Source organism: Pteropus alecto, unplaced genomic scaffold, assembly GCF_000325575.1.
Source record: "Pteropus alecto unplaced genomic scaffold, ASM32557v1 scaffold95, whole genome shotgun sequence".
Classification (NCBI taxonomy): domain Eukaryota; kingdom Metazoa; phylum Chordata; class Mammalia; order Chiroptera; family Pteropodidae; genus Pteropus; species Pteropus alecto.
This window is the reverse complement of record NW_006441071.1, coordinates 21,063,130-21,074,109: the sequence shown is the minus strand read 5'-3', so window position 1 is coordinate 21,074,109 and position 10,980 is coordinate 21,063,130. Positions and strand designations below refer to the sequence as shown.

General features: G+C 38.9%; 1 protein-coding gene across 1 annotated transcript in view; it reads left to right on the top strand.

Moving 5' to 3' along the window:
* The window catches only part of TRPM6 (transient receptor potential cation channel subfamily M member 6), a 144,426-nt gene that overhangs the window by 59,781 nt on the left and 73,665 nt on the right, over positions 1 to 10,980 (top strand). Inside the window, exons 6-8 of the mRNA XM_015594555.2 lie at positions 1,901 to 2,114; positions 6,742 to 6,866; positions 8,317 to 8,488. Of these exons, the coding sequence (XP_015450041.1) occupies positions 1,901 to 2,114; positions 6,742 to 6,866; positions 8,317 to 8,488 (511 nt within the window). The remainder of the gene's footprint in view (positions 1 to 1,900; positions 2,115 to 6,741; positions 6,867 to 8,316; positions 8,489 to 10,980) is intronic.

The following is a 10,980-nucleotide window of genomic DNA, read 5'->3' as shown; positions in this document are numbered from 1 at the left end:
AAGGAAACATGAAATAAATATACAATTACCACAGAGGATGAGGATGTTATGAGTAATGAACACAGTGTTCTTTGAGAGGATAAAAAGAATAACTCCTCCTGTTTTTCTGGGGCTGTATGAGTGTCAAGGAAGCCATAGGAAGGTAGGGACAGTTAAGCTGAGATCAGAAAGAAAATGAGATGTTTGGCATCTGATGAGGCTGAGAGGTAAGACCATTCTAGGCAAAAAAATAGCTTGTGCAAAGGCCAAGGGAGAATATGGTACATTTAGAAGCATTGAAATATGATTAGACAGACCTCCTGATCACTAATACATTTTACACTTAACATTTGACTCCTGTTACATCTTATGTACCCGAATACATTTTATTTGATCTCCAAAAGAGAAGACTCAGAATTGCACTTCAAGTTTACAGTGAACAGCAGAGAAACTTGTGAGCGAGCTGGTTATTCATCTCTGTCCACTGTATTCTTCTTCCTAGCTGTTTATTCATACCATCACATTCTGCAAAAGATTTAAGGTGAATTTTTGCCAGTCTGAATCTGCCTAATCTAAGGGAGTTATAAAGGAGAAGGGGAAACCATCACCACCTTTAGCAGAGTCTTTGGTTGGCCTTCTGGATAAAAGACTCTAGTGCTGATAATTTATTTCATCATGTTGTTTATCCTGAAATCTCAAGGAAAAATAACTACCAGGACTAAAAGGACTTATAGTTGAAAGAGAGGAGCACCTGGGAGAAAAAGATAGGGTAGAGACAAGGCGAACTAAACCAGAGCTGCCTCCTCTGTCCTTCATTATGTGGATAAACACAAACCGTTTCGCAAAAGTCCTTTTTTCCCTATTATTCGAATATGTAATAAAGCTATGGAAACTCAGTCTCCTCACTTGTAAGTTGAATCTAGTTATCCTTATATTTTTTTCTATTACTCACATTCTGTGCTGGCCACACCATCCCAATGTTCAGAAATCCTAACATTTTAATTATGACATAAAGGGATAACATTTTAAGAATTTCAAAGATGAATGGACAGTTGTTTTAAATTGCTATCATATTTTGGAGGATAATATGATAATTCCTATTTATATATCCACCTGTGGTTATTTTTGGTATAGTTTCATAATTCATGGTTTCTTAGCACTCTTGTTTCTTCCTTTAAATCTGACTTAGTCTTGCTGTTGGTTGGCTTATTCTTGAGGAAGGGAAATTCATCTCAGTATGATTTTAATGGTCTGTATGTGGCTGCATCTTTTGGAAAAAGAAAGCCTGTCATACATAATAATCTTAGGTAAAATGCAAAATGATTCTGGGACTACCTGCTGATTTGGATTTTCCTCATCTCCTCTTTTTGTTACATTGACTAGTCAAAGATATGACTCTTTTGTGAAAAGTATTTATTTTGGAAAAAAAATTTTCAGAAGGATAATTATATATAAAGGAAAATGTTAGAATGTAAAATTATAAATTAAATGTAGATGTTCCTGGATCTTAAATTATGCAAATATGTGAAATGGTCAAGTAAATTAAAAACCATGGTGTTTATGAAAAACCATATTTCACCTATTTTTAAAAACTTTTTTTAATGAATTTGCTGGAGTAGTGATTTTTGTCACATTGAAGTATGTCTGCCTCATCCGAGACCTTCTCAAGAACATTGGTGGGCCAACCTTGAAAATCAGAGGAAGCCTTCCTACCAAGGCTTGTAATTCCTAGAAGGAATGTAAAGGGAGTATGGGATCTTTTCAAAGTAAGTATTTCCATTATACAAAGATGAACTTTTAAAAAGATGTCGGGCACTTCCTTTTAAGTTTTGGCCATTTCCATTGCTTTTCTGTGTGTTTATTGTTATTTGGCATATATTTTTCACTATTTTATGTACATGTCTATATGCTTATCTTCCAGTATATTAGAACTTCTTATGATACAAAGATGGAACATCTGTTACATTTGATGTTGAAAGAGTGGAAGATGGAACTGCCAAAGCTGGTGATTTCTGTCCACGGCGGCATCCAGAGCTTCAAGATGCCCTCCAAACTAAAGGAGATCTTCAGCCAAGGTCTGGTCAAAGCTGCAGAGACAACAGGAGCATGGATAATAACTGAAGGCATTAATACTGGTAAAGCACACTCTCTTCTAACATACTTTTTTTTTTTTTTTTTAAATAATTCTCCTTTTCTAACTGTGAATCATGCAGTATGGCAGCTAATCTCTGCTCTGCAATGCTCCCAGGAGGTGTGGTAGCATGAGAGAGAAAGATGAAAAGACTGGGGAAAATAAAAAAACAAAACTCTGAAGAACAATAGACCTTTCCTGGAATGTGTTTTCACTATTGTTAAAATATGCTATTTTAACATAACTTCTGGTAAAAGTTTCAGGTAAAAAGAAAATATTCTTTCATGGGCTTCTGACTATGGCGAGGTTACACAGATATGGAAGCCATGCAAGTGTGTAGTATGTGGGCATGGACATGAGCTAAACTCACCATGCTCAAGTTCCCAGGCATTGAAAATCAGTGAGGCATGCCACAATTGCATTGAGTGTATTGGGTATAAGGAAATAATTAACTAGATAGTTGTCATTTCACTCATTGTATCACTGACTCTTTCATACTCCTTGACATCTGACATTCAGGAACTTCATATAGTAGCCTCTGAACCTCTAATCCTACTTTGCATCAATGTTTATGAATTGTCTACACATTAGAGAATCATGTGGGGGCTTTAAAAAATACAGATGCACAGACTTTACCCCAGATTAGAGTTTTTCAGGGTGGAGCTCCTGAAAGGTATCTAATGTACAGCCAGGGTTGAGAACTAGTAACTTCATAAACCTTCCTCTCTTACCAATCTGTTACTAACCTATTATGATTCTGACACCACTTCAGATGGGTGGGTTCTTTCTCCGCACCAGGCAGTTCCTCAATAGCAGCGGGGTGTCCTACAATTCAACTAAATTCTGACACACTATCTGGAAATAGCATCGAATCCCATGGATTAAGGGCTCAGTCCCACAAGACTGTCCCCATTTCAGATGCCAATTACAAGTCCAGGTTATTACCTGTAGTTCTGACCAACTGGCTGTAAGTCAGAGGTTCCCATGATCCCCTCTATCAGTTCAAATAATTTTGCTAAAGTGGCTCACAGAACTCAGGAAACCAGTTTAGTCACTTGATTACCAGTTTGTTATAAAAAATATATATAACTCAGGAATAGTCAGGTGCAAGACATGCATGGGGCCAGGTATGTGGGAAAGGGCACAGAGCTTCCATGTTCTCTTCACTTCTCTACTTGTTCGTTCACCTGGAAGCTCTCTAAATCCTGTCCATTTGCTTTTTATGGAGGCTTCATTACGCAGGCATGATTGATTAAATCATTGACCATTGAGGATTGAACTCAGTCTTTGTCTTCCCTCCCCAGAGGTTTGGGGGTAGGATTGAAGTTCCAACCCTCTAATCACATTGTTGTTTCCTCTGGCAACCAGCCTCATCCTTAAGAGTAGTCCTAAAGTCACTTCATTAAAATACCTCTGTAACTCTCCTCACTTACGAAATTTCAAGGGTTTAAGGAGCTCTGTGTCGAGAATAGGACAAAAGCCAAATATATATTTATTATAAATCACAATATCACACTGTGGCTTTTCATCTTCCTTTTATTTCTCCCTCTTTTAACTTTTTATTTTGATTGGCCCTAGCCAATGTTTTCTGTTAAATTCAGCTCATCCTTTAAGATCTATACTAGATGCCAACACATCCATGAAGTATCCTCTATCTCAACTCACTTTTGTCTCTTATTTTCTGTAGCATTAACTGACCGGAGTACTTGTAGCATGTTTTGCTTTACAAGTTAGGATGAGTCTGTAAATTAGATCTTTTTCCTCATTGCGAGGGCCTACATATTTGCTAGGCATTGAACAATATGTGTTGATTTAACAAATCATTTCTTCTGACTGAAAGGAATGAAGGAAGCAAATGATTGAAAAAACAAAGCAAAATAAAACCAAGGGATTTAGCCTGTCACTAATGGGTAACTTGCTTGTTTCTCTTGTATCTTTTATTGAGATAATTATTGTTTTACATTCTTGGAAGAAAAGTGAAGGTGGCAGTGTTTGCAATTCATACTGTAAGACTTATTTTATTTCTAGTAATAAAGGGGGCGGGTGGGAAAGTTTTTCAGAGTTCAGAAAAAGGCAGACTTGAGCAATGCTTTTTCTTTGAATAACTAACTGCATCACTGTATTACATGCTTTATTATACTTATTGTTTTTTTTTTTGAACATTTGAGGTTAACGCCAGTTAAGGAACACATTTTTTTTTTTTTTTAACATTTGAGGTTAAGGCCAGTTAAGGAACACAAACTAATAGTATGAAGACTATTGAAATAGTTCATATGAACAAAGGAAATAGGGAATGAGAAATAGTTGGAGCTCCCTTAAATAGTAATCAGGGTCTGACCTGATTTGACCACAGCTCCTTAGGGTTTGACTACTCGGGAACATCAGCAGCCTTTGGGATCTTATTGGGAATGCAGATCTCAGGCTTCTTCCCAGACCGGCAAGTTCAGGATCTATATTTTTATAACATCCCCAGATGTTTCTTACACACATTTAACTTTAAGAACCTCTGCTTATGAGCATCTGCCTATTCTTGAGATGCTTCTCAACTGTAATCGAACATTACTTGGCATGAATTTTTGACATTTACTTAAACTGAATGCCACAAGCCTAAAGAATCTTCTATGTGTAAAGCATTTGGGTAGATGCTGTGGATGAAAGATGAGAAAGATATGGGCCCTGGGTTTAGTGATGGGGTAAGTTGTGATAAATAGATAAGAAGCAACTAACTAAAAACTGATGCTGACTGGGTCATCTTTCAGAAAGAAAGTATTTGGGAGTAAAAGGAAGAGGAAGAGAAATTCCAGTTCTGACTGAGGGCACCTGGGAAATCTTGGAGAAGGATATAGCCCTTGATGTTAGCCTCAAGGAAAGAATAGGAAGAGGCATTCTAGGCAGAAGTGGCAGCTATGGGCCAAGCACACAGCTGGAGATTAAGAGGTGTATAGAAAGAGGTGAAAAAGCTATTGCCTGGATATGCCATGTGGCAGAGGCTGAGACAGCAGGGCAGAATGGAGCTAGATTGGGTGCCATGCTGATGGACTGAGGTTTTATCCTCTACACAACGCGCAGCCTTCAAAGGATTTTAAACAGGAGAATGAATAGGAAATGACATGGTCAGATCTGGTTTTACAGAGTCTCAACAGACAGCATGTATTATTAAGATTACATGTAGCCTATTGAAAAATCATCACCATCATCACTACCACCACAATGCTGATAACCCATGCCAAACTATAGAACCCAATGTCGGTTGTGGTGGATGGCTCCACAGTTGATAATGATGTGTGCCTGTGGTCTAGAATTCTGATTCTAGAAAATGACTCTGAGAGAAGTGCAAAAAGTGGGTTGGAGGGGATGATGCAGAAAGAGGGAAATGATTTAGAGGCTATGCATCAGTTGTATGCAATTTGCAGGGTTTTTTTTCTGTGCTAATGTCACATGCGGAGTCAGTACTATACAAAGGATGAATAAGTAGTACAATGCAGTGTTGTGATGAGAAATCAGATTAAGCCAATCTCAAATGCTACATACTGCATGGTTCCAGCTATATGACCTTCTGGAAAAGGCAAAGCTATAAAGACGATAAAAAGATCAGTGGTTACTAGGGGTTAAATTAGGGGTGGGAGGCGGATGGGGTAAATAGGCAGAGTGCAGAGGATGTTTAGAGCAGTAAAAATACTCTGTATGACACTATTATGGTAAATACATGTCATTTATACATTTGTCCAAACTCATAGACTGTATGACACCAAGGGTGAGCTCTAATGTCAACTATGGACTTTGAGCAATAATGACGTGTCAGCCCAGGTTCATCAGTCGTAATAAGTGTACCCTCTGGTGGGGGATGTTCATAGTAGGGGAGGCTCTGGGTGTGTGGGGACAAGGGGCTTATTGAAATTCCCTGTATGTTCAATTTTACTTTGAACCTAAAACTGCTCTAAAAAGTAAAGTCTATCATAGAAAGAAAAATCAGATATCCTAGATTGGAATCCAAGCTCTACAAATTACCAGTGTTATAACTTTGATAACTTTGGGCGAGTTATTTAACTTCTTTGTGCCTTAATTTTTGCCTATAAAATTGACTAATGGACTAAGAAAAGTTTCCACTTAAAGTGTAAATACATGTAAAACACTTGAAAGAGCACCTGGTGCATAGTAAGAGTTGGCTAATATAAGTATTGACATTATTATCAATCTCAGAAGGGCAAACGTTAATGTATTAGCTCTAGAATATTTGTGTCTATAAAGCTATTAAATTAATTTGCCACAGTGAAGCAAAGGGCATATCTGCAAGATGTTTTGCTGGGACAATAGAGAAGGTTAAAGAAAAAAGTGCTTAGAACATTCATGGTTTCAGGACTAGGCTTGTAGGACATTCTGGTTAGGCAGAACTGAATGTTATAAGTAGAAATTACCCATAGGGAGAGGAGAATTATTCAGGTAAAGAGGTCAGTGATAGGAGTACGAGCTGTCAAGGGGGAGTGAAGATACAGAAACTGATTCCACTGTGCCAGCAACTTCTCCTAACAATGGCCTTTTGCCTATGCTTGTCTATTTGTCTCTTTCCGGGGGTCACGGTGTTTTGCATGATTATTGAGTTAAAGCTTGACTTCTAAACTGGTTGTTCCTAGGAGTGTCCAAACATGTTGGGGATGCCCTGAAAGCCCATTCCTCTCAGTGCTTGAGAAAAATCTGGACAGTTGGAATCCCTCCTTGGGGTGTCATTGAGAACCAGAGAGATCTTATTGGAAAAGATGTAAGTAGACCATCCTTTCACAACAAAAGGAAATGAACATATATCTAATTGTGAATTTAGCACTATACCTGGATATCCAATAGACATCTTGAATGTCAAATGTCCAAAAACAACCTCTGACTTCCTACTGCTTCCCTTACCCTATCGTAGAAACTGACAATTCCATCCTTGCAGTTACTCAAGCCAAAAGCCTTGGACTTATCCTGGAATGATCTTTGTCTCATGCCTCAAACTTGATCCATCAGCAAATTATCTCATCTTCACTAAAAATATATCCGGCTTCTGACCTCCACTGTTGCTGAGCAGGGCCAAGCCACCATTTTCCATTACCTGGGTGATTAGAATAGCCTTCCCTACTCTCATTCTTGTCTCTTATTACAGTCTATCCTAAACACACTAGCCAGAACGATTCCTCTAAAATATAAATCAGATCAAGCTTCTCCTCTGTGCATAAACCTTCATTGGATCCTGTCTCACTCAGAACAACAGGCAAGCTTTTCGCAATGTTGTGCATGTAGTGAAACAAGGGACATTCATGATTTGGCCTTTCTCTTCCCTCTTCTCATACTACTCTCTGTTTCATTTATTCCTGTGTATTGATTTTTTGATACTATCTGTTTGTTGTTCTAAAGGGAATAAACTTGTCAATTATATTTATGACTAATGAATATTTTTAGTAAAAATCTCAGATATTACAAAAGGTATGAAGAAGAAAGATAACTATCATTAATACTTTGGTGTGTATTATTACAGATTTTTTTCTATGTTTGTGTACATGTGTATAGTAAAAAAAAAAAAGTTTGTATGTAAAAGAAGTAATAACAGAAACCCACAACTGTGAATCTATTTTTTAGCTTAGGTATGTAACATAGCCATTTTTCTATGTCATTTAATATAGACAGGCTTATGGTTTATTTTAACTTTCATTTTGGAAAATTTAAACATATTAAAGAGTGGATTTATTAGAATAATGAACTCCTTTGTACCCATCTCCCATATTTTCTGGACATGATGTGTTCTGTGTACTGATGCTGATCCTTAAACTGTTTTTCAGTCATCTGAAGCGAGGTAAGTACCAAAATTGAAAATAAAATATTTTGAACCATTTTTAGCAATGTGGCAGTGCTATGACATCCAAGCATTTGGTCAGCGGACTTATCTTGCTGAGCATGGAAAGTGCGAGTGTGTTGAACTTGCATCGCTGAGTCTCATGAGCAGAACTGAATACTAGTCATATATAGGAGGATCACATATTGGTCCATAAAAAATGAAAAATAAAAGAAAATTGACCCTTCAACACACAAAGCTTGAGAAGCACTGCTCTTGGTTGTAAGTCGTGCTTTTTAACCTCAACAAGAACTCTATAGCGCATAGAGATAGGCCTTTGAAGCAGTTGAGCTGAAGGAAGGATCTCAAGCTCTGAGCATCCCTTGTCCATGCTGTCCTGTAGGTAGTGTGCCTCTACCAGACTCTGGGAAACCCCCTCAGCAAGCTCGCCACACTCAACAGCATGCATTCCCACTTCATCCTGTCTGATGATGGGACTGTGGGCAAGTACGGAAATGAGATGAAGCTCAGGAGGAACCTGGAAAAGTACTTGTCTCTGCAGAAAATACACAGCTGTGAGTACCCTGGGGGTTCAGCCACGACATCCTGGTTGGGGGCCTGCTGTGGGGCAAGGTGCTCTGTTTTCATTTCAGTGGAAAGGTCCAAGGTAGCCCCTGCCTTAAATTAACATGTGTAAACCCACAGCCTGAAGAAAACAGGGTGTGAAGTGGCACAGTGCTGTTGGTGACTGTTGAGAGAGAGGAAAAATCTCTGCGGGACAGTAAAGATAGGAGGTATTGTGGAGGAGTGGAGACTTCAGCAGAGCCTCCAGGAGTCCTTAGGGTTGGATAGATGGAGGCAGAGAGGAAAGAAGTATCAATGCCGGAATGGGAATGGCTAAAGAGCAGTAAGGAGACTGGCCTGAGAAGAGGGAGGCTATGAGCTTTTATAGGGGAAATGAGATTTCACATGTGGATGGGGTGGCCCCAGACAGGAAGGGGTTGAAATCAGACAGGGCTTTTAGAAATAGGAACCATTGAAAGTATCCATGTTGTGACTTGCTCACAGTGGTACTTTTGAGGTGGCCATTTCGGAAGTATCTGTAGCAGTTAGATGCTAGAGGAGGGCTGGATTCAGTGAACACCTTTGAGTGGAAAGGTGGGAATACTTATGGGGAGGAGGAGGGCTGGGTGCTGCTCGAGAAATGGAGACTTTTTGTTTGAGGCAGCAGAAGGTAGGCCCCTGCCTCTTTGATGAGTTAAATCTTCCAGAAAATATTCCTACTCTTTGGGGCAGAAGGTCAGGAAGCAGGAAGGCCCTCAAAAGGCACAAGTCCTCTTTAGCCTTTGACTTATGATGAGGAAAGGCTGATTGGTCGTCCTTTGAGTTTTTGGCCTTGATCCCCTGATGCAGCAGAACGTAGTGAGGTTAGACAGATCAAATCTCTGTCATTTACTCCCTGTGACCTTGGACAAGTTAACATATTCCAAACTGTTTTCTTAATCTGAAATGCAAGGAACTGTCTACTTCTACCTGATGTTGTGAGTATTGAGATAAAGTATGTTAGATGTTTCTGGAATAGTGCTGGGTACACAGTATGTCTTCAGTAATGTCTGTTTCTTTCTATCTTTTTATCTTTCTTTGATACAGGGGTCATTTCTTGATTGGAGTGGGGGGTGAGGAAGGGACTCTGGGAAGTGTCACATAGAGCATATTATGAATGAAGGTTGGAAACTCTTTTAGGTCAAGAAAGGTGAGAGAAGATCAGGTGTGTGGTCCTCTGTGGAGTGGGAGTGGACAGGGGAAGGGAGAGCCACAGAGGAGGGGGCAGTCAGGGATTGGCTCTGAAGAAAAATCTCTGAGGGGCAGCCCTGTTAAGGGGCCGAAATATCAGTGACCTAAAATTTCCTGTTGCCGCTATTGACCTGTACTCGCCATAGAAATTGCTCAGGGGTTCTGTACAGCACTCTTACGTGTGCCCAGGAGGCAAAGTCTTTGTTTTTCTTATTACCTACTAATCCTCTATTTGAGGATGAGTGAAAACAACCCTGAGCTTACATATACCAGCAAGTGACAGACCTACTTTCAAAGATCTTGAAATTTAGGATTTATTTGGAGAGTTTCACTATTTGTGGAGAAAGAATGTGGAGTCAGTGCTAGTGAATTGTTAACATTTTCAATTCTATGGGGAACTGATATGAAAAGAGCAAAAACAGTAAAAAAATAAACTACCTACACGCATATACACACACATGCACACATGCACACATGCACACATGCACACACGCACACACGAAATGAAGGAAGGAAAGAATGAAGAAACAAAAGAAGAGAGGGAGAGAAGGAGGGAATGAAGAAAGGAAAGACAAAAGAAAAAAGCCTTTAGGAAAGCAAACCCCCAATTCTTATGCATCAAAGCCAATCTTCATACCTACTGTGCCCACCAGGGAGGGTTTCTATCCTATTTGTATTTGTGATCAAAAAGGGATTTACTTGGATGGAATGAACATACTTAAATAGTTTGTTGATTTCTTTTATTTCTTTTAAGCTGGGTTTCTTGGAGTCCCTGGCAAACTCTTGATGTTGGGAGAAAGTACTTATCAAAAAAAAAAAAGACACTTAACTTTATAAAGTTGCTATAGGAATCCCTGGGTTCAGTCGATTGACATGTGGTCAATGTCAGTTTGTTCTGTAAGATTCTGCGGATAGATCCGATTCCTCTGTATCCCTTTATAATCTAAGTCTTGATGAAGTAGGCTGGGTTCCCTTTACTGGAGTGGCCCTTCCAGGAGCTTTCAATTTTGAGGTGTAATATTGTCTTCTTGCTTAACTGGGAGCCAGGAGTAGAGGCATCACTCTAGTGAGATTTCTCAGGGATTCTTTTCTTTTTTAACAAACTTAATTAGTAGCATCAGTAAGATCCTTTCTATAGAAAACAATAATAAATACGTTTGTTTTTGTGGAAATTAATTATTGCTTAAAGGAAAATGTACATAACAGAAATTGAATTCTATCTTTCCCTTTCCCACAAAATATCCTTATTGATTTCTTTTTTAGGATAATAAAA